This window comes from Somniosus microcephalus, chromosome 5 (genome assembly GCF_052327205.1).
Source record: "Somniosus microcephalus isolate GS21.2 chromosome 5, FLI_Smic_1.0, whole genome shotgun sequence".
In the NCBI taxonomy this organism is placed as follows: Eukaryota; Metazoa; Chordata; class Chondrichthyes; order Squaliformes; family Somniosidae; genus Somniosus; species Somniosus microcephalus.
In genome coordinates this window covers 156,002,474-156,026,251 of record NC_140991.1, presented here as the reverse complement: position 1 = coordinate 156,026,251, position 23,778 = coordinate 156,002,474, and the positions used below count along the sequence as shown (strand labels likewise).

At 45.4% G+C, this 23,778-nt stretch overlaps 1 protein-coding gene across 1 annotated transcript in view; it reads left to right on the top strand.

The window, feature by feature from the left end:
• The window catches only part of vwde (von Willebrand factor D and EGF domains), a 374,620-nt gene that overhangs the window by 240,388 nt on the left and 110,454 nt on the right, over positions 1-23,778 (top strand). The window contains exons 16-17 of the mRNA XM_085988385.1: positions 22,321-22,435; positions 23,166-23,416. Of these exons, the coding sequence (XP_085844511.1) occupies positions 22,321-22,435; positions 23,166-23,416 (366 nt within the window). The remainder of the gene's footprint in view (positions 1-22,320; positions 22,436-23,165; positions 23,417-23,778) is intronic.

Below are 23,778 nucleotides of genomic sequence, written 5' to 3'. Positions count from 1 at the left end.
TGTAACAACGCTGAACACCAAGGACATACCGGGTCCTAGCACCCAACATTACCACGGTATTAATGATGGAAAATACCTGATATGACATTTTATTATTGTTAATGCATCATTTGAATATACCTTCCCATATTTGAGTGAATATATTCAGCGACAAACATTCTTCTGGTAGAAAATCTAGGAAATGGCAAAGGGCCACAAGAGGAGCAAGGTTAATGATTCCATGCTTGATGTTCCACCACCGCCAACTGGAGTAACAGCAGGAAACTAGTATAATTCCAGAAGGCAATGCGTTCCACTATATTTAATTTTTATTCATAGTTTAGCCCCATTATCATTACATACTGTTGCTGAAATTGTCTTCTTTGGTGGCTATGTTGTAAGCATGGCAGTGTGAGACTTCCAACCATACAATTGTTGTGCTGTTGACCATGATAAATTTCTCATGATCAGCTTAATTTACATCTTTCAGACAGGTTGCTGGCAGTATTCCCATCTGTGCAGATACCCCACCTTGGGAGGGAGTGGAAAATGGCTGTGCAGACTTTGGATGTTTGCATTAGCCTGCATTGGGGTCAGCTGCCTTTAGGCCAGTATAAAGAAAACAACCTTTAAAATTTGCAAACAGAAGTAGTGAATTGATTGTCCCATGATTGATTCCATTCCTCGAGAGGCGATTTCAAATTTAAAGACCTCTTCATTGGCCCTTAGCAACGCTGGATGCCAGTAACATGCTGGCATTATTAGTGTTCAATGTTACTGTGGTGGTAATGATGGAAAATGTGATATACTGTATGATGTTACTCCATCATAATCATAATCAACTTTATTGTCATTGTTAGTGCACAAGTGCAGTACAACAAAATGTAGGCTTGCGGCTCCCGAGAGTGTACATTTAGATTAAGACATTTAAACATTCAACATACATTTGGCTTGTAATACATTAACATAAACATAACCATAATAAAGTGCATTGGCAGATGTGCAGGCTTTAGAGTTTATTTGTGGAGTTCAGTAGGATGACAGCCCTGGGAAAGAAGCTGTTCCTAAATCTGGTCGTACGGGTGCGAATGCATCTGTAGCGTCTCCGAGATGGCAGGAGGGCGAACAGACTGTGGCTGGGGTGGGTAGGGTCTTTGATGATGGTCCGTGACCTCCGTAAACAGCGTTTCTGGTATATGTGCTCTATGGTTGGTAGCCGGGTGCCAGTAATGCGTTGGGCAGTTTTGACTACCCGTTGCAGGGCTTTCCGGTCATAGTAGCTACAGCTGCCATACCATACTGTGATACAGTTCGTCAGGATGCTCTCTATTGTGCAGCGGTAAAAGTTAGAGAGGATCAGGGGTGACAGGTTACATCCCTTCAGCCTCCTTAGGAAATATAGGCGCTGCTGGGCCTTCTTCACCAGAGAGGAGGTATTGAGGGACCAGGAAAGGTCTTCCGTGATGTGGACTCCGAGGAACTTAAAGCTGTCCACCCTTTCCATCAGAGCCCCATTGATGTGGATGGGGGTGTGACTTCCGCCTTTAGACTTCCTGAAGTCCACAATGATTTCTTTGGTTTTCTTGATGTTAAGGGCCAGGTTGTTATCGGCGCACCACTTCACGAGATGCTGGACCTCCTCCCTGTAGGCTGACTCATCGTTGTTGGTGATCTGGCCTACTACCGTGGTATCATCCGCAAACTTGATGATGGTGTTGGAACCATGGACAGCCACACAGTCGTGGGTGAAGAGGGAGTAGAGGAGGGGGCTCAGCACACATCCTTGTGGGGCCCCCGTGTTCAGGGTCAGGTGGGGGGAGGTGTGGTTACCTAATTTGACAGACTGGGGTCTGTTTGTTAGGAAGTCCAGGGTCCAGTTGCAGAGGGAAGTGTTCAGGCCAAGAGTGTGGAGTTTGGTGGCCAGCTTGTTGGGGACGATAGTGTTGAATGCTGAGCTGTAGTCTATGAACAGCATTCTGATGTAGGTCTCTTTACCGTCTAAGTGATTCAGTGCAGAGTGTAGAGCAGTTGTGATTGTATCCTCCGTTGATCTGTTTGCACGATAGGCAAACTGGTGTTGGTCAAGAGAGGTGGGAACACTGGCTTTGATGTGAGCCAGGACCAGTCTCTCGAAACACTTCATTATGATGGGTGTGAGTGCGACAGGTCGATAGTCGTTCAGGCACGTCACAGCCGTTTGTTTTGGCACAGGAATAATGGTAGCGGTCTTGAAGCATGTAGGGACTACTGCCTGGGCCAATGACAGATTGAAGATGGCGGTGAAGACATCAGCCAGCTGATCAGCACATTCCTTGAGTACCCGTCCAGGGATGCTGTCCGGTCCAGCAGCCTTTCGTGTGTTCACTCCGCGTAGAACACCCCTTACGTCGGAGGTCGACAGAGTGAGCACCTGGTCTTCCGGGGGTGGCAAGGCTTTGGTAGCCGGCTCCCTGTTGTCCCTGTCGAAGCGAGTGTAGAAGTTGTTTAGCTCCTCCGGAAGGGAGGCATCGCTAACCGGGGGGCTGGTGTTTTTGCTCTTGTAGTCAGTGATGGACTGGATGCCTTGCCACATGCGCCGGGGGTCCGAGTTGTTGTGGAAATGATCCTCTATCTGCAGTGTCTGTTTCCTTTTGGCAGTCCTGATACCCTTTTTTAGGTTGGTCCTAGCTGCACTGTAAGCCGCCGCGTCGCCAGATTTAAATGCTGCATCGCGTGCTTTCAACAGCGAGCGGACCTCTCCGTTCATCCAGGGTTTCTGGTTGGGGTATGTCCTGATATTTTTATGGGTCGTGACGACCTCGACGCAACTGTTAATGTAGAATAGCACTGTGGATGCGTATTCCTGCCTACTATTGCTGCCTATTGTGAATACACCTACCCAAGGCCTTCGCTTCAAACAGAAAAACCTGGATGTGAAAGGAATAGTTGATGTAACTGCCTAGAACATTAAACGCTACTAACGCAGTGTAATTGAAATGGAATATTTGCTCTTGTGTCTCATCCACATTCATGTGCATTTACCATAGCAGGGTGATTTCACAATCTGTCATGTCTAGTAAAAAGCAGGAAGTGCATCTTGGGAAATTGCAGGCAAGCCGCCTATCATTATAGGAGGGAAAATCACAAGCTTCATGTGCGCAGTTTCCCCAGATGCATCCCTGCGAGCATCATTCCTTGCTGGAAGCACTGGATTGCGGACACACCACATCGTATGTTTAATCCTCACTTATAGGAGGTAATTTTAACTTTTATTGACAATAAAAATGGATGATAGCAAGCAGGCAGTCCTTTTTTCCATTGGAAAAGAAAATCAGGCAAGATGTAAAATGGACAGCTCACTCGCTATCATCCATTTTCTCCCAGTGATAAAGGTTAAAATTAATCCCACAAAGATTCCTCATTCTCATAACATTAAAAAATATTTCCTCATAAACTTAATTAGTGTTATTAATGTGGGATGATAAGAAATCCCAAAACTGCTATTAAATGGATGATTAATAGATGTTTGTGACCCACAAGTTGATTTATGCCCACTTTTTGTTGAAATCTGGCATTTGATGAATGATTTGATTAAATCTTATGATTGACTGTATCAGTTCTCTTCAGAAGGGAAGGCTTTCATTTAAGATTTTTCAGATGAAATTATATAGATTTACTCACTTTTAACTTGATCAAACTCCAATTTTGATTAGGTGTAAATTAATGAAGGTGCAGAGTAATTATGAAATGATGCATAAAATGAAATCAAAATAGAAGAGCTATCCTCATCTCAAACATGGAAGATCTTCTTTTATGAACCTGAATGAATGAGCTCTTCCTTTTCAGGATCCAACGCATATCAGATCCTGGATCTAAAAGCATTATATGCCAAATGACACAAACTTAAAGCATTGTGACAGCCATCTACTGATGAAGATCACCTCTATTAAAATAGCAAAGGACAGTCATAAAAACGTGTTAAACTTTATTCTGCTAATGTGACAAAAAGTAATTTCTAGGCTTTGGTATCAAATCAAACCACTGATGGCATAAAAAAAGCTATTACAGTCACTGCCACAGAGCCTTACAATTTTCATCAGTTGGTATTTGAATTTCATAGAAATTCTACTTCATTCTACAGATGGACATGGAGACAAAGGGAATCTAAACAGTATGAAATAAATGTCGTGGCAATGCCATGCAGGCTGCTCAGCAGACTTTGCACTAAATTTGTTTCCAGCCACACTTGAAGTGAGCGTGGATTGAGGAATCGGTGCTACAGTGTTGTAGCCCTATGTCTAACCCACATTCACTCCGAGTGTGGCTCCTACCAGGAGCACAGGTTCACTGAGTTTGCCTTTCAATTTAGCTTGAGCACAAATCAACAGGAGCTTTATACTCAAAAATAGCCAATGTAAGTGGACAAATGTTTCAGTGTAATCTGGAATGGTGTTCAGCCAAAAGTTTAAATGAGAAGAGCCTACAGGCAATCAAAATGTCTGTAAATAATTACCAAGACAAAATAAATTACATCATGCTTTCAAGCTATTAAAACCAATGCCAAAAAACAACATTGAAGAGAATTAATGTAGTATGAATGTAAGTTTCTTCTCAAAATAATTTAGTTTTAGAACAAATTTTAATAAACAGTTTAATTCAATAATCAATATGTAGTGTGGTTTTCTAACAAAGACATAAAGAAAGAAAGACTTGCATTTATATAGTGCCTTTCATGACCACCAGACATATCAAAGTGCTTTACAGTCAATGAAGTACTTTTTGAAATGTAGTCATGTTGTAATGTAGGAAATGCAGCAGCCAATTTGCGCACAGCAAACTCCAACAGCAATGTGATAATAACCAGATAATCTGTTTTTAGTGGTGTTGATTGAGGGATAAATATTGGCCAGGACACCAGGGATATCTCCCCTGCTTTTCTTCGAAATAGTGCCATGGGATCTTTTACATCCACCTGAAAGAGCAGACGGGGCCTCGGTTTAACATCTCATCCGAAAGATGGCACCTCCTACAGTGCAGCACTCCCTCAGTACTGCACTGGAGTGCCAGCCTAGATTTTTGTGCTGAAGTCTCTGGAGTGGGACTATGAACATACAACCTTCAGACTCAAGGCAAAGGTACCACCAACTGAGCCACTGGCTGACACCTCTAGTTAAGATCAGTGTGAAGTGAATGTCATTTGCTGTAACAAAACAAATTAAACATAGTTGTCATGTATTGCCTCAAACAAGATCACAATTGATTATTTATGTCCATCAGTCTTTATCTATTTTGGCCAGCTTTAATCAACATTTCCAGCTGAAGTAGAGACCAGGTCAGATAAAGAGTTAAGTTTCCTGTACTCTGCATTAACCCCAATCTCAGAAGAGCATCTAGTTATAATGTTTACTATTTAGTATGGTTATTTATAACCTAGCAAATACTGGATTCAGTCAGGTGAACCATTTAAAAATGTATAGGGGGTGAAATTGGGCTCGGTAACGCCCATTTCTTGGCGTGCGCACACACTTCTGACGCAAAGTGTGCCGGATGCTATTTGGTAAAGGGGTTAGTGCGCGCGCACCTAACATCCGCTGGAAGTATGCAGAGCAGGCAGATCATGATGAATTGATGCCAGTACTGTCATTTTGGAGCTCCACACTCCAGCCTACGCCCTCTCTTAACCTCCCACACATTCAACGGCATGAAGGACCCCCCCCACCAGCACTATTTAAAGGGATCATCAGCTACTTACAGGATAGTTGCTGGATTATTTCTTCTGGTGGTTGCTGTAATTCTAAGCATTTTGGGTGCTTTTCCATACTTGTTAAAACTTTCACTAGTCTACAGGCAGTGGTCTGGATGGTGCTGAAGCACTTTTTTGGTAACTTGAAAGGCTTGTGCACAAACCAGTTGCTTCCAGACATGGAAGAATGAGCAAAGGCTATGCAGAGCAGGGCACGCTGCTAGAAGAGGGAGGAGGAGGAGGGGGAGAAGGGCTCTCAGCAGGAGGCCATATCTGCCCAGGGTGTTCAGGGAGCAATTGTCCTATCTGAACTTCAACGATGTCCAATGTTTGAGACATCAGCGCTTCACTAAGGAGGTCATCACTGAAATCTGCCAACTGCTGCAGACACAACTCCAACCTCGGAGCAGGGCAAGGACCGCATTGCCAGTGGCTGTGAAGGTGACGGTGGATATGAACTTTTGTGCATCTAGCTGCTTCCAGGCTGCTGCTGGTAGTAATTAGTAACATCTCGCAGTTTGCAGTGCAATGCTGCATAAGGGAGATCACTGAGGCTGTCTATGTGAAGAGAGATAACTTCATTTCATTCTCTCTTGCCAGAGAGAAGCAGGCGAAGCGAGCATAAGGGTTTGCAAGGATTGCAGGCCTCCCCATGGTGCAGGGTGCTATTGACTGCACGCACATTGCTTTGTGTGTTCCACATGTCAACTCTGCCATGTACCTGAACCAAAAGGAAATCCACTCCCTCAGCGTGCAGCTGGTGTGTGACCACAGTCAGCACATCATGCAGGTTGTTATGTATTGTGTGTTCTATTGTGTGTTCTCCTCCCACCTGTGGTGGCGCTGTCACAGGAGATAAATGGTTGGGTGTTCTCTGTTACGTTTAGCTCTCTTTGTTCGGAACTTTCCAGAACTTCCTTTCCTTCCAATAAAGCACTTCATGTTTGAATCTCTCAGTTCTGAGTCCTAAATTGTGTCTAGGTAGAAAGGTACCGACACAACAAGTGGCAACGAGGAGCAGACGAATCTGCGTACGTTACGGGTGCAGTGAGTAAACAGAAAATTTAATTTGAAACATGAGATGGCTACTATATTAGGAAACATCGGTGATTTTGATGAAAATGTGGAGCAATGGAGTGCTTATACAGAACGTTTTGACTATTTTGTATTGGCGAATGCGGTGGCAAATGAAAAGGTCGTGCCTACCTTTTTGAGTGTAATCGGGCCGAAGACATTCAATTTACTTCGCAGCCTCGTGCAACCAGATAAGCCAGGAACTAAAACATATAAGCAACTAGTGGAAATTCTTGGAGCACATTTTTCACCAATACCTCTGGTTATTGCTGAGAGATTTAGATTTCATAAACGGAATCAAGAGGAGGGGGAATCAGTGACGATGTTTATTGCTGCTTTAAAAAGGTTGTCGGAACACTGCCAGTTCAAGGAGGTGCTGAATGACACCATTAGAGACAGACTTGTGTGTGGTCTGCAAAATGCAGCCACACAGAAGCGCCTTCTTACGAAGGACAACCTTACTCTTGAAAAGGCCATTGAAGTTAGTGTCTCCATGGAGATGGCGGAAAAGGAGGCTCACCAGTTGAGTTCAACAGGGAGAGTTCACAAGGTGTCATCTGAGCCAAAAGGTGCGCGGAACGGCACATGTTACCGTTGTGGGAAAGTGGGCCATCACGCTAATGACTGCTGGTGTACGGAGCTGGAATGCCGAAATTGTGGCAAAAAGGGTCACATTGAACGCGCCTGTAGAGGTAAAAAAAGAACAGACAGAGCTGGGAAGCATGGAAGCAAAATGTCTGTATTTGGACAAGAGAGGAAAAAGAGTGTTCATTCAGTGCAGTATGATGGAACAAGCAAAACAGAGGGGAGCGACACCTCTGAGGAGGAAGAGCTGCACACACTGACGGTTGCAGGTGATTTAAATGGCTACTGGGTGTCACCACTCGTGGAGGGACAATCAGTGCGGATGGAGGTGGACACAGGCGCGGCTGTGTCCCTTGTTTCAGACACTGTCTACAACAAAATGCTAAAGCATCTTACCCTTCAGCCAACAAACATTGTGCTAAAGATGTATACCGGCGAACCTGTGGCCATGAGAGGCGCCATTGAAGTGACAGTTAAATTGAACGGACAGACTGCAAAACTGCCACTATATGTGGTAAAGGGAAATTACCCATCGCTACTGGGACGTGCGTGGCTAGAGAAAATCACGCTGGACTGGCCTGCAGTCCGCACGATGTCAAAAGGGGAGTCAGGTCTGACTGCAGTGTTAAACAAACATGCAGAACTCTTCAATGGGGAACTTGGGAGCATGAAAAAGATCAGCGTGAGACTGGACATTAAACCTGACGGCAAGCCGAAGTTCCACAAAGCCCGACCTGTACCCTATGCAATTAGGCCAAAAGTTGAGGCTAACTTGGAGGCCTTAGTCGAGAATGGAGTCCTGGAGCCTGTGAGCGTGAGCAAATGGGCCACACTCATTGTTCCTGTCCTGAAAAAGGATGGATCTGTTCGAATCTGCGGGGATTTTAAAGTGACTATTAACCCGGTGCTGTCTGCGGAACAGTACCCTCTTCCCCTCATTGATGATCTTTTTACGGGCCTGGCCGGAGGGCAAAAGTTCAGCAAAATAGACTTATGCCAGGCTTATCTACAAATGCATGTCGATGACAAATCAAAGGAGCTGCTGACAATTGTGACACACAAGGGGCTATACAGGTACTGCCACCTTCCGTTTGGAATTACGTCGGCCCCTGCTCTATTCCAAAGGGCAATGGATCAGATTTTGAGTGGACTGCCAGGAGTCCAGTGCTACCTGGACGACATCCTTGTCACTGGGACAAATGAGGAGGATCATCTTCTGAACTTGGATGCGACATTACAACGACTGAAAGAGTACGGACTCAGAGTTCGTAAAGACAAATGTGAATTCTTTCAGTCTTCAGTTGAGTACCTGGGGCATGTGATTGACGCTACTGGCCTGCATAAGGCGCCGTTAAAAGGTCAAGGCGATCGTGGAGGCCCCAGCACCCCAGAATGTGAGCCAGTTACGTTCATTTCTGGGGCTACTTAACTACTATAGGAAGTTTATTCCAGACTTAGCAACATTGCTGAAGCCGTTACATCAGTTGCTATGTCAAGGCAAAATATGGAAATGGACTGAGCTGTGCAACGAAGCTTTCGCCCAAGCAAAGAAAGCATTGCTGAAATCAGAGGTCCTGACACACTTCGACCCAATGCTACCCATGCAGCTAGCATGTGATGCATCACCATATGGTGTGGGAGCAGTCATATCCCACATCATGCCTTCAGGTGAAGAGAAACCTATCGCCTTCGCATCACGCACCTTGAACAAGGCCAAGAGTAACTATGCGCAGATCGAGCGCGAGGCCTTGGGAATCGTTTTTGGAATTCGAAAATTTCATCAGTACCTGTTTGGGAGAAGGTTCACACTCCTGACAGACCACCGTCCATTGACTTCAATCTTCGGGCCCCACACCGGAATTCCGTCTCCCGCTGCAAGCAGGATGCAAAGGTGGGCTTTACTGTTGTCAGGACACACATACGACATCAAATATCGCAAATCAGACTTGCACGGCAACACAGACGGTCTCTCGAGGCTACCCTTGCCTGTTACTCCCCCAGAGCCTCGTCAGATAGACATCTTCTACTTTAGACAAGTGGAGGGAGCACCTGTCACTGCAGTTCAGGTGCGAAGGTACACCCGCAACGATCCAGTCCTGTCTGAGGTAATGGACGATGTCATTCGAGGGAGAGCTATAGGAGATTCTCCTAGTTTGAAACCTTACGTTTCAAAAAGAAATGAGCTCTCCGTCCAGGCAGGTTGTCTTCTTTGGGGACGCCGTGTCATCATTCCACCACCTCTGAGGGAACCTATACTGCAACAACTTCATACAGGCCACAGTGGGATGGTTCGGATGAAGGAAATGGCAAGAAGCTACTTCTGGTGGCCAGGTCTCGATGGGAATATTGAGGAGAAAGCCAAAACATGTTCCCCATGTCAAAGGGTCCGGAATGTTCCACAGCTGGCAACCCTACACCCCTGGGATTGGCCTGCAGAAGTGTGGCAGCGAGTACATGTGGACTTCGCCGGTCCTTTCGAAGAGAAGATGTTTATGGTGGTTGTGGACGCTCGTAGCAAGTGGCCGGAGGTCGCTGTGATGAGGTCTACCATGGCAGAGAAAACAATTGAGAAACTTGGTGAGATGTTCAGCCGTTATGGCTCACCGGAACAACTCGTAAGTGACAACGGTCCACAATTTGTATCACAGGAGTTTGCAACCTTCCTGCATGTGAATGGTGTCCAACACATCAGGTCTGCGCCCTATCATCCCTCTACTAACGGCCAGGCAGGAATGGTTTGTGGAAACTTTGAAGCACGCCTTGAAGGCATCGCAAGGTCAGGGCTCAATCCACCAACGTCTGAACAGCTTCCTGTTGTCCTACAGGAACGAGCCGCATGCCACAACCAAAACTTCCCCCGCTTCGCTCATGATGAAGAGGCAGTTGCGGACAAGTTTTGACTTACTCAAACCTCCAAGGGCAGAACAGGTTGTCCATTGTCAACAACAAGCTCAAGTTGAAAAGAGAGAGAAAAGAGCCAAGGAGAGACGGTTTCACCCTGGAGAGCACGTCCTAGCTCGAAACTACAACACTGGACCGAAATGGGTTCCTGCTACGGTGATCGTGCAGACGGGCCCTGTGTCTTACACGGTTGAGACTGCTGAGGACGTCGTCTGGAGAAGACACACAGATCAACTGTTGCTAGGAGCAGAGGCAGCCACAGAGGCTCCAACGGCTGGTTGGCCTGAACTCTTTCCGGATGGTACCGCAAACCAGCATCCTTTGCCACAGTGCTCTTCTCCAACACAGGAAGTCAAAGAGACTGTTCCACCTGTGCAAACTCCTGACTTTCGACTGACACAGGCACCGTCTCCATCCAGGCCTGTGTCAATGCCTACTGCTGTGGAAGCCAGCGATGACCGCCGGTACCCTGTCAGAGAGCGGCGGCCTCCAAGACGCTTGGATCTGTAGGCTTAGTGACTTACCCACAAGACTGGGGCAGAATAAACCCCAGGGTAAAGTCAGGGTTTGAGGCAGTCTACCTCTACCCTAGGTTCGTTGAGTGCATTGAAAGTAACTTACCTGTTGAGGAATAATGTGGACCTTCCATTTAAGAGGGGAGGAAATGTTATGTATTGTGTGTTCTATTGTGTGTTCTCCCCCCACCTGTGGTGGCGCTGTCACAGGAGATAAATGGTTTGGTGTTCTCTGTTAAGTTTAGCTCTCTTTGTTCGGAACTTTCCAGAACTTCCTTTCCTTCCAATAAAGCACTTCATGTTTGAATCTCTCAGTTCTGAGTCCTAAATTGTGTCTAGGTAGAAAGGTACCGACACAACACAGGTCAGTGCCCGGTATCCTGGCAGCAGTCATGATGCCTTCATTCTGCGGCAGTCCGCTGTGCCAGCTGTATTTCAACCACCACAGCAAACCAAAGGTAGCTACTGGGCGACAAGGGCTATCCGCTGATGACGACTCATGGTTCACATCCCACGCACACATGCACAGCATACATACAACACGGGACATGCTGCCACAAGAAGCCTGATAGAGCAGACTATTGGCACCCTGAAGCTGCCTGGACCGCTCTGGAGGAGCCCTGCAGTACTCGGCTGAGCGGGTCTCAAGATTTGTCATGGTACGCTGCATGCTGCACATCCTTGCTGTCATGAGGGAACAGCACCTATCAGGCGAGAAGCTGTGGAGCAGGAGCACAAGGAGGAGGAGATGGATGAAGAGGAGGAGGAGAAAGGGAGAAAGGGCGGCTGCAAACTAGACAGCCCCTTTCTGTCCGTGCTGCACCTGAACACCTAATTCAAGTGCGATACCAGTAACCTCAAACCCAATTCCCCATTCACTGAGATTCCCACGCCTTACCTGCCCTCTGTCCCATCACATCATCCTCTTGGCCACAATATAAAAATAAAAGGCAACACAAAATACACATTCCAATGCAAACTTATAAATTAAATCATGCCATTTTGCATACAAACGTAAACTAATCACCCTTGTGCATTCCCTTAGTAGCCTGTCGTCTGTGTGCCTTTGCCTGTCCTGGAATCATAGAAATTTACAGCACTGAAGGAGGCCATTTCATCCCATCGTGTCCATGCCAGCCGACAAAGAGCTATCCAGCCTAATCCCACTTTCCAGCTCTTGGTCCGTAGCCTTGTAGGTTACGGCACTTCAAGTGCACATCCAAGCACTTTTTAATTGTGGTGAGGGTTTCTGCCTCTACCACCCTTTCAGACAGTGAGTTCCAGACCACCACCATCCTCTGAAAGTTCCCCATAAATCTCCTCTAAACCTCCTACCAATTACTTTAAATCTATGCCCCCTGGTTGTTGATCCCTCTGCTAAGGGAAATAGGTCCTTCCTATCCACTCTATCTAGGCCCCTCATAATTTTATATACCTCAATAAGGTCTCCCCTCTACTTCCTCTGTTCCAAAGAAAACATCCCCAGCCTATCCAAAATTTCCTCATAGCTAAAATTCCCCAGCCCAGGCAACATCCTCATAAATCTCCTTTGCACCCTCCCTAGTGCAATCACATCCTTCCTGTAATGTGGTGACCAGAACAGCATGAAGTACTCTAGCTGAGGCCTAACTAGTGTTTTATACAGTTCAAGCATAACCTCCCTGCTCTTGTATTCTATGACATGGTTAATAAAGGCAAGTATTCCCTATGCCCTCTTAACCACCTTATCTACCTGGCCTGCTACCTTCAGGGATCTGTGGACCTGCACTCCAAGGTTCCTTTGTTCCTTTACGCTTCTCAGTATCCTACCATTTAATGTGTATTCCCTTTCCTTGTTAGCCCTCCCCAAATGCATTACCTCACACTTCTCCGGATTGAATTCCATTTGCCACTGTTCTGCCCACCTGACCAGTTCATTGATATCTTCCTGCAGTCTATAGCTTTCTTCTTCAGCTGATTTTAGTATCATCTGCAAACTTCTTAATCATACCCCCTACATTCAAGCCTAAATCATTGATATATACCACAAAAAGCAAGGGACCTAGTACTGAGCCCTGTGGAACCCCACTGGAAACAACCTTCCAGTCACAAAAACACCCATCAAACATTACCCTTTGCTTCCTGTCCTATTGCTACTATGAGGTGCTACCCCAATGGCTGCAGTATGACTGATGGAAGGCTGCTGACTTTCAATGGAGGTGTCTGCAGATGGCCTTGGAGGATGACCTCATGCAGCTCTGGGCCTAGTCGGCCCGGCCTTGGACTGCACCATCTCTGCATGGGTGGCAGCAGTCTGGGCTGGTTGGTTGACAGGCAACAGCAATGGTACTAGCGGAGTGGCAGGGGTGGGAGGACGAATGTTGTCATCCTAAGAGGGGACAGCAGGTTCGTGCTCCATGGAGCCACTGCCACTCCCCAGGGACGGTGCCTCAGCAATCCTAGTAATCTGTTGCAGGACATATTGCTGCACTGCTGTGACACCCTGTAAACCCCTTTGAACACTGGTATCCGCAGCCATGATGGCAGCAGTCTGAGCTTGCTTGGCAGCAAGCTGACCTTGCATGACAGAAGTCTGAGCTTCCAGTGCAGCAGCCAGACGTTGGGTGGCTTCTGCTTGTGCAACAATGGAAGCTGAGACTTCAGCCATCAGACGCTGCATCATGGTTGGTTCCACAAGTTGCTGATGGAGTTGGCCACCCATTCCATGCTGGAAAGGATGGGCTCCAAACTCTGTGCAAAGCCCTGTGCCAAGTTGGTGCCGGACTCCTCCATGCTCCTTGACATTGCACATGTGTTTTTTGGCTGGCTTCCCAATGCACCAAGAATTTCAGTGTGTACACCCATCAGCCTTTTTCTGTAGCCTGGCCCATCAAAGTCCTCATCTAAGTCCTCTGCAGCAGAACTAGTGTGAGACCTCGACCTCCAGCGAGCTGGCACCTGCACTCTCCTTTCTCCCTGCCTTGGCTGCAGCACACTTGTGCCCGGTGTCTCACCACGTGCAGATCCCCCCTCTATTCTGTACTCTAAATTATGTGCAGTGTCAGTATCTGAGCGAGTGTGAAATCGAGTGATGGTGTCCTTTCATCTTCACTGTCTTCTTGCTTTTCCACTGCTGACTGGGGAGGTTGCAGTGCTTGGGTATCTGAAATGAAGAAGGGACAAGGGTTGAGTGGTGGTGAGGGGAGAGGAGAAAGTGCTTACACCATCTGCAGCTTGTAAGTCAGAAGAGATTTAGGGATGAGGGAGAAGTTGGATGTGAAAAGGAGGATTAGGTATGAGGATATCATCATCATCAATGGCTTCAGCCCCGCCGGTGGCCATGGCCTCACCAATGGCCCTTCATACAATGGCCAGCACCATCGCCTCCATGGAGGTTAGAACATGCAGGCGCACCTCTCCCCCACCGGTCAGTTCCTGCTGCCTCCGGTTTTGCGGCACCTTCTCCTGCAAGAGAGGGAAGTTTGTCAGTGGGTGTCATGCAATACGTTTGGGTGATGTGGCTGTCATGGTTGAATTGCTGGTAGTGTGCGCAAGCTGTGAGATGTGGATGTGAGGCTTGAAACAGTGCTAAATAAGTGAGGGTGAGGTGAAGCATATTATGTTAGGTAAGAGTCCTGATTGATAGAGATTGTTGTTAGGTGAGTGATGGGGATATGGTGAATTGAGCAGTGGCTGAGGCTAGCAGTGCAGTTGGTAGGATATGGCATTTGAAGTAGTATTCACTGACCTTGACCACTTGTATGAGGTCATTAAACTTTTTCCATCACTGCATCCAGATCCTTGGGGCTGCAATCCCTGCATTAACCTCTGCGGTTATCTGTTCCCACTGCCTTCTTATTGTGTGTCTGGAGGGCCTCCTGCCCCCCTGAGGATAAAGGACATCTCTCCTCCTTTCCACCTCCTCCACCAAGTCTTCCAGTGCAGCGTCCAAAAACCTGGGAGCCCGCTCTCTCCCATGGTCAGCCATTCTTCTCTCTTTCCCAGGTCAAGTTCAATTGCAGAACAACTCCCAGCACCTGCTCCAGCCACAACGCACCTCCCCTTTAAGAGGTACAGGTTAGCTTTAAGTAGTCCAAGTTAGTAATGATATTGGGCCACCTGCTGGTGCATGCAGCCAATGAATAGCATGGGAAGCACTGGCTGCATGCAGAAATCATTATAATTAGCAGGCAGCACAATGTTGGCGTGCTGCCTGCATTCCATTCACCGGGCACGGGCTAATTGCGCATCGTGATCCCTGTGCTGTTTTCAGGGTCAATCAATTAATAGCCCATATAATATAGAATAGATTTTATGAATTTGCATTCCCAACACGGAGTTGTGAGTGCATATTGGGAATTCCGATGCAGAGATCAGTGGCCCCTGCAGCACATTCCATCTATAAAAATTGATGAGTGGGAAGTCCTGCAGAGCCCACTTACCTGTGTGTCACTAAGATTGAGATAATTCTTTCAGCTGCCTCTGCTGTATCCTCCGCTTCCCCTTGCCTACCAAGCCAAACTTCTCCCAAGGTTCCTCCCTGCTTTAGCCCTGAACCCATGTCATTTTCTAATTTATCTCCTATCACCCCATAAACCCTCTTGAATTCATCTTGTCCATGGGACACACCTCCTGCTCCCTTGACCCCATTCCCACTAAACTGCAAACCACCTAACTTCCCTTCCTGGCACCATACGCTAGCTGACATTATAAATGGTTCCCGCTCATCAGGTACTGTCCCATTCCCTTTCAAAATTGCTTCGACCTCTCTGTCCTTACAAACTACAGCCCAATCTCCAACCTTCCTTTCCAATCCAAAGTCCTTGAATATGTTGTCACCTCCCAAATCTGTTCCCATCTTTCTCATGCTTAAATCTCTTGTCAGAGCACTGAAATGGCACCAATCAAAGTCACAGGTCACATCCTTTGTGACAGTGACCATGGTGCATTATCCCTCCTTGTCCTTCTTGACCTCTCTGTAGCTTTGGACATGGTTGACCACAGCATCCTCCTCTAATGCTGCTCCTCTGTTGTTCAGCTGAGTGGGACTACCCTCGCTTAGTTCCAATCTAACAAAGAAACATAGAAGATAGGAGCAGGAGTAGGCCATTCGGCCCCTCGAGCCTGCTCCGCCATTCAATGAGATCATGGCTGATCATCCAAACTCAGTACCCCGCCCCTGCCTTCTCCCCATATCCCTTGATCCCTTTAGCCTTAAGAAACATACCTAACACCTTCTTGAATATATTTAATGAATTGGCCTCTACTGCCTTCTGTGGTAGAGAATTCCACAGGTTCACCACTCTCTGGGTGAAGAAATTCCTCCTCATCTCTGTCCTAAATGGCTTACCCCTTATCTTTAGATGGTGACCCCTGGTTCTGGACTCCCTCGCCATCAGGAACATCCTTCCTGCATCTAGTCTGTCTAGCCCTGTTAGAATTTTATAAGTTTCAATGAGATCCCCTCTCATTCTTCTAAACTCCAGCGAGCATAAGCCCAATTGACCCAATCTCTCCTCATACATCATTCCTGCCATCCCAGGTATCAGTGTGGTGAATCTTTGCTGCACTCCCTCCATGGCAAGAACATCCTTCCTCAGATAAGGCGACCAAAACTGCACACAATACTCAAGGTGTGGTCTCACCAAGGCCCTGTACAACTGCAGCAAGACATCCTTGTTCCTGTACTCGAATCCTCTCGCTACGACGGCCAACATACCATTTGCCTTCTTAACCGCCTACTACACCTGCATGCTTACCTTCAGCGATTGGTGCACAAGAACACCCAGGTCTCATTGCACTTCCCCTTCTCCCAATCTATTGCCGTTCAGATAATAATCTGCCTTCCTGTTTTTGCCACCAAAGTGCATAACCTCGCATTTATCCACATTATACTGCATCTGCCATGCATCTGCCCAATCACCCAACCTGTCCAAATCATACTGGAGTTTCTCGGAATCCTCCTCACAGCACACACGCCCACCCAGCTTTGTGTCATCTGCAAACTTGGAGATATTACATCTAGTTCCCTCGTCTAGATCATTAATATATATTGTGAATAGCTGGGGTCCTAGGACCGATCCCTGCGGTACCCCACTAGTCACTGCCTGCCATTCGGAAAAAGACCCGTTTATTCCAACTCTTTGCTTCCTGTCTGCCAACCAGTTCTCTATCCAAGTCAGTACCTTGTCCCCAATCCCTTGTGCTTTAACTTTGCACGCTAATCTCTTATGCGGGACCTTATCGAAAGCCTTCTGAAAGTCCAAATACACCACATCCACTGGTTCTCCCTTATCTATTCTACCAGTTACATCCTCAAAAAATTCCAGTAGATTAGTCGAACACAATTTACCTTTTGTAAATCCATGTTGACTTTGTCCGATCCTGTCACTGTTTTCCAAGTGCTCTGCTATTACATCTTTTATAATGAACTCTAGTATTTCCCCCACTACTGATGTCAGGCTTGGAAGATGACCAGCAATGCATCTACTATTTCTAGGGCCACTTCCTTAAGTACTCTAGGATGTAGATTATCAGGCCCTGGGGATTTATCGGCCTTCAATCCCGTCAATTTCCCTAACACCATTTCCCTACAAATACTGATTTCATTCAGTTCCTCCCTCTCATTAGATCCTATGTTCCCCGACATCTCTGGGAGGTTATTTGTGTCCTCCTTTGTGAAGACAGAACCAAAGTATGTATTTAATTAGTCTGTCATTTCTTTGTTCCCGATTATAAATTCCCCATATTCTGACTGCAAGGGACCTACGCTTGACTTCACCAATCTTTTTCTCTTCACATATCTATAGAAGCTTTTACAGTCAGTTTTTATGTTCCCTGAAAGCTTACTCTCATACTCTATTTTCCCCCTCTTAATTAATCCCTTTATCCTCCTTTGCTGAATCTTAAACTGCTCCCAATCCTCAGGTTTGCTGCTTTTTCTGGCCAATTTATATGTCCTCTCCTTGGATCCTGTGCTATCCCTAATTTCCCTTGTTAGCCACGGTTGAGTCACCTTTTTTGTTTTATTTTTATGCCAAACTGGGATGAACAAATTCAGTAGTTCATCCATGCGATCTTCAAATGTTTGCCATTGCCTATCCGCCATCAACCCTTTAAGTAACGTTCCCCAATCCATCCTACCCAACTCGCGCCTCATACCATCGTAACCTATCCAATCATAGCCAGAGAATCTGCAACAGTGACTTCTCTTCCCACCCAGCACTATTACCTCTGGAGACCCCAAGGACCTATCCTTAGCACCCTCATCTTCCCCATCCACATGCTGCCCCTTGTCAAGCAACCTCCTTTCTCCTCTGGTTCACAACATGTTTTGAGTAAGCATGCGACTTCGTAGTGGAGTATACGGAACAGACTTTATTGATACACAGAAAGGTGATCGGCCTTTAACTGTATACAGAGAGTGACTTTTCTGGTTTCTGTATCTTTAGAGTACACTCTGACAAACTGTTGAAAACCATGATCCTTTATACACCATATTTTGATTACATCAAAGGAAAATGTCAGAATGACGTATCTATTTCCCAAATCCTCTGATACAGACTATCTATGAAAACAGTTTGCAATTGTTTTCCACAGAACCAATTCCCTTAAACAAAACTTCCTTTACCTACTGTTAACTTTAATAAAAGGACTCGCTAACCCTGTTTTATTACCCCACACTTATTTCCTTACACAAGCACTTTACATATCAGAAGACAAGCCATGCTTTCTCCACATGACACTTCATCCTGTTGATATCGGAAAGCCTGACAATGCATTCCTTTTACGACACTTCAATGTCATCCTGTTTAATAAAGAAGTTTGACTGTTAAACTTTTAACTGCCCAAGATATCCAACCTACATGTCTTCAGGATGTCTAACACCCCTCAGCAACATCATGCAAAGACATGGACCTCGATATTAATGGGGAGGGCGGATGGTGCGGGGAAGCACAGCAGCGGGCGGAAAACCCAACAAGGCCAGGATGTGGAGGCCCTGCTGGTCAGCCTGGCCGGCAGGTGGGAGTCCACAGCCAGGGACCCGCGGGGTGGGGGGGGAAAGCTCGGGGTCAAAATCAGGAGGGGGAGGTGAACGTTTCAAAGACCAGGGCCATGATCGGTAGGATGGTGTGGCTGAAAGGTCGGGGCCGCGAGTGGAAATTTTGGGGAGGCTGAGAGGTCTGGACCATGATCAGCAGGAGTGTGGGGGTCTTCCCGCAATCAGGGGAGGAGGGTAGCACAAGGGAGGCTCAAGACTTCATTGTGAAGTCCGGAGGACCACTCCTGGCCCACGAAAAAACCTGAATAATGAATTTAAAACTTAGCTTCTAGCCCAGGATCCGGCTCCCGGCAGGCTTGGTCTGACGGTGAAGCCGACACTGCCTCCCAAGCTCAGGCCTCTGGTGGAAATTGCAGATCGGGTTCTGATTACATCATCGGACCCGAATTGCATATTTAAAACAGGGTACCGCTTCCTTCCTGCGGGTGTCCTGCTCACCTGCCCAAAAGTGTAGGTTAATATGGGGATACGGTGGGAAGGAAGCAGGATCAGTCGGGGTAAGGGATTACAGTTATTTTAACTTGCCCCCCCCCGCATCCCCCTCACCTGCTTGGTTTCCACAAGGTGGTGGCACTGAAAATCCTGTTCATGGTATCATGTTCCACTCGTACGCTGACGACCCCCAGTTCTACCTCTCCACCAGCCTCTTGACCCCTCCACTGCCTCTGTGTTGTCATGTTGCTTCTCCGACATCCAGTCCTGGGTGAGCCACAATTTCCTCTAGTTAAATATTGGGAAGACCAAAACCACAAACTCCGTACCCTTGCCTCCGATTCCCTCCCTCACCCTGACCACTGTCTCAGGGTGAAGCAGACTGTTCGCAACCTCGGCAGCCTATTTGATCCCGAGCTCAGCTTTTGGCTCTATATCCTTTCCGTCACAAAGATCGCATACTTCCACCTCTGCCTATCTCCGCCCCACCTCCGCCATCTGCTGCCGAAATCCTCATCCATGCCTTTGTCACCACCAGACTTGACATATTTCACAGTAACATGATTACAGTTGTCCACTGAGTTGCCTTTTGTGATTTTCAATGCCTCCATTAAAGTTTTTACTTGTAGGCTTTGGTCTCTTGCAAAGCCTGGGCGTGGATTTGATATTTTTGCCTAGAGCTATGACTCTGGGAAATCAGTTTGGATTGTGTGGTCTGAGTATGTGCTGTGTAACTAATTTCCCAGGATGCATTAGTGCAGATGTTCAGTCAGATATACTGATGGATTTTATTCAGCTTCTAGCATTTTCTACTCAGTAGCTATTCTTCAAATGGAAAGGGAGCAGGAAGTTAAAAAGGCAAGTTGACAGACCAAGTGAGTTCACAAAATTGTGACAGATGGAGTTCAGTGTGAGGTTACCACTTTGGAACACTTTGAATCCGAGAAAGACAAATTGGAACATTTTCTTAATGGTGAGAGCCTAGGAGCTGTGGCGGAACAAAGGAATTTGGATGTTCATTTACACAAATCACTAAAAGCTAGTGCACAGGTACAAAAAAATAATCAAAAAGGCTAATGGAATGTTACCTTTATCTCAAAGGAGCTGGAATTCAAAAGTGAGGAAGTGATGTTTCAGTTGTATAGAGCCTTGGTCAGACCCCATCTGCAGTACTGCATTTTGTTTTGGGCACCGAACTTCAGGAAAAATATATTGGCCTTGTAGGGGGTACAGTGCAGATTCACCAGAATGATACCAGGGCTAACGGGGTTAAATTATGAGGACAAGTTGCATAAACTTATTATGTATTCCCTTGAGTTTAGAAGCTTGAGAGATGATGTAATTAATGTGTTTTAAATGATAACGGTTGTGATAGCGTAGGTACAGATAAACTATATCCTCTGGTAGGAGAATCCAAAACAGGTGGATCTAATCTTAAAATTAGAGCTAGGCCTTTTAGGAATGAAATCAGGAAGCACTTTTTCACACAGTAGTGGAAATCTGGAATTCTCACCCAAAAAAGCTGTGGATGCTGGGTCAATTTAAATCTTCAAGACTGTAATCAATAGGTTTTTGTCAGGTAAAGGTATCAAGGGATATGGAGCCAAGGCAGGTAAATGAAGTTGAGATATAGATCAGCCATGATCTAATAGAATGGAGGAATAGGCTCGAGGAGCTGAATGGCCTGCTCCTGTTCCTATGTTCTTATAAATAAATAAATCTTATAAAGAAATTTCAAAAGCTTTGAGGTAAAATGTATATTGAGTGTTTTAATAAAACAGGGACATGTGTGATAGAGATTTAATAGATAGTGTTCTGCTTACAGACCTGTTGTAGCTTTTGTTTTCTATTCTATAAACTTCAGAAAGTGTACTAAGCTGAGGAAGGAGGACAAGGGCAAGAGAGAGAGAATTTTCATCTTCCCATTAGTTCCATTTTCATTAAACAATAAACCAGTTGAATCTTCAACCTATCTCACCTGTGTTTTGTTGACAATTAGAAAAATATATTTGCTAATTATTACTTACATCTGTGTGATTGAGAGAGAAAGGGGTTAAAAAGTGAATGTGTCTTTCTTGATTTAATGTTAATTCAATAAAAAAAAATGGAATTTTGAAGCCAGCTAAACACCTAACCTGTGTTTAGTTGAACATTACTAAAGATCAATGCTAATTGCTTATACTAGCAAGATAGAGATTTTTATTTCTAACACATATGAGAGAGGGAAAAAGAGACAAAGAGAAAGGCATAAATATAGAGAAATTAATATAAGCAGTTTCTTTCCTCATTCTAATTTGATTTATTTTTTTTAAAACAAATTGAATTCTTGTTTGAGGGAAACAGATAGGAAGTGAAGGTGATAGGAGGGGAAGAAGAAGAAACCTGATTAAAACTGAAGGAGCTTATGTCCTCTTGCCACCCACACTTGGAGAGAGTGAGTGGGAGCAGAGGAAAAGTGGATGAAGAGTTAATGGTGAGATGAGTGATAGCATACCAAGGGAGAGGACAGGCTGCAGTGTTCAGCAAGTAGTTCAAAGTGATAGGGGATAGGAATTTAGCTACTGAAAGTCACATTTTCCCCACAACCCTCTGACTTAAAATGCAGACTGCAACCATTGTGGCTTCTGTCCAAACACCACCCAAAGGAAAGAAGAAAAATGCAGAGTTATTGGGAGAGAAGCAGAAGAAACAGAAGCAGAAGACGAGAGATGGAAAAACAGTTACACAAAGAAAGCAGAGGCAAATAAGAGAATGGCCATATTCTCTGACTTACCATGTGCATTGCCGTAAGGGTTTGACGGCTACGTATATCAAATCTGTCAGCAATGTCATTGTATAAACAGTATTGTCTGTTGGATATGATAGACAGCTTCAGGACCCAATATCATGATATATTTGTCACTCATGCATTATTCAGAAAGGCTTATTCACTATATAAATTCACACAGGCCACAGGCAATGTGTGTGTATATAAATCATCACAGCCAAGTCCTCTGAAACATATGTTTGTTTGAATACTCTGCATACATTTGTATTTTGCTTTTTCTGTATTGTACTTCTATTTTTTCCAGGAGAAAACATGCAATATTGATGGGCTCTGTTATGCTGCAGGGGATCCAAATCCAACTAGCCCTTGCCTTTTGTGCAGACCGGACACATCCAAATTTGAGTGGTCTATTAATGAAAGTAAGTTAATATTCCATCATCTCTGGTTGTTTGTTGAGATATATTATAACAGTATCTGAATTTACCCATGTTTTGCTGTAGTTGTGTGATGCCAGAGATCAAATCGTACTGTAATATTTATGTCATTCATGAATTTTACTCCTCATTGGCTGAAGCCCAATATAAGCAAAAAATGGTAACAGATCATATGAATTTTAGTAAAATAGATAAACATAGGCTAGGATTGTGTAATTTCCCATTATGCATTCCCACCACCCATTAGGAGCACTGTAGCAGAAAATCCCACCTTGATTATTTATATATTAAAAATAATAAAAAGTCTGTTGAAGCTATTAAATAGGCCAGATTTTGCAGTAAAAATAATGGTGAGGCTAACAGCGCTGGCACCACTCGGAGAATAGTCTGTTGCAATAAATATTATTCTAATCACTAATTCCACCCCGCCATGATCGGCCCACTCCACCCCTCTCCCCCGGACCTTTTGTGCCGGCCGGCTCAATCGTTGGGCCACCCAATATTGCGGCCGGTGAGCTGTAGCAGGACTCCTGTTCGGGACATGTAGGATAATGTGGCCAGGCTCTCAAAATGGACCGGCCTCCCACCAGCAGGATCAGGTAGCCAGCCTGTGTGCTCCACCAGCCGGCTGAGATTTAAAATCTGCCCTTTAGCAACTGTAGAGTATTTTGTTATTTGTTTCTGTCTGAACTAAAATGGTCACTTACTTTTGCAGATAACCAACCTCCAATATTTCAAGCTTCACAAGATAAACTGCAGACTTTTACTGGTGAAAATTTTGTGTACCAGTTCTTGGCTTCTGACCCAGAAGGATCTGCTGTTGTTTTTAACATAGATACTGGACCCCAGGATGCTAGCCTTTCTCCTGCAGGACTACTTATATGGAAGGTTTTTTTACAGGAATCACAGACATTCACTTTTTCTGTGACAGATGACTGTAATGCTGAGACCAAAGTGTCAGTAGAGGTAAGGGACATATGGGAGAAGTGTATTCTTCTGTAAGGCTTTGTGCAATAATACATTTTGTGTTTGTTTATATGAGGGAGAAATTACCATTTTTTACCATGAAAAAGTTGCACTTTTCTTGGGAGGGGTGAATTGTCATGCTAATGAGGAATGTCAGTGTTGAGGAATGGAATATTTTCCAAATTCTGGCAATCTATCAGATCCAAGGCCATATATAACAGGGTAATAATGTTTCTTAATGTAAACTCAAAAAAAATCAGTAAAGCCCTCTTTTGGCAGCAAAAATAAATATTAACATTGTGCAACATAGTCAACAGTTCCATTTTAGCATGGTTTGTTTACACAACACCATTATGTGTTTA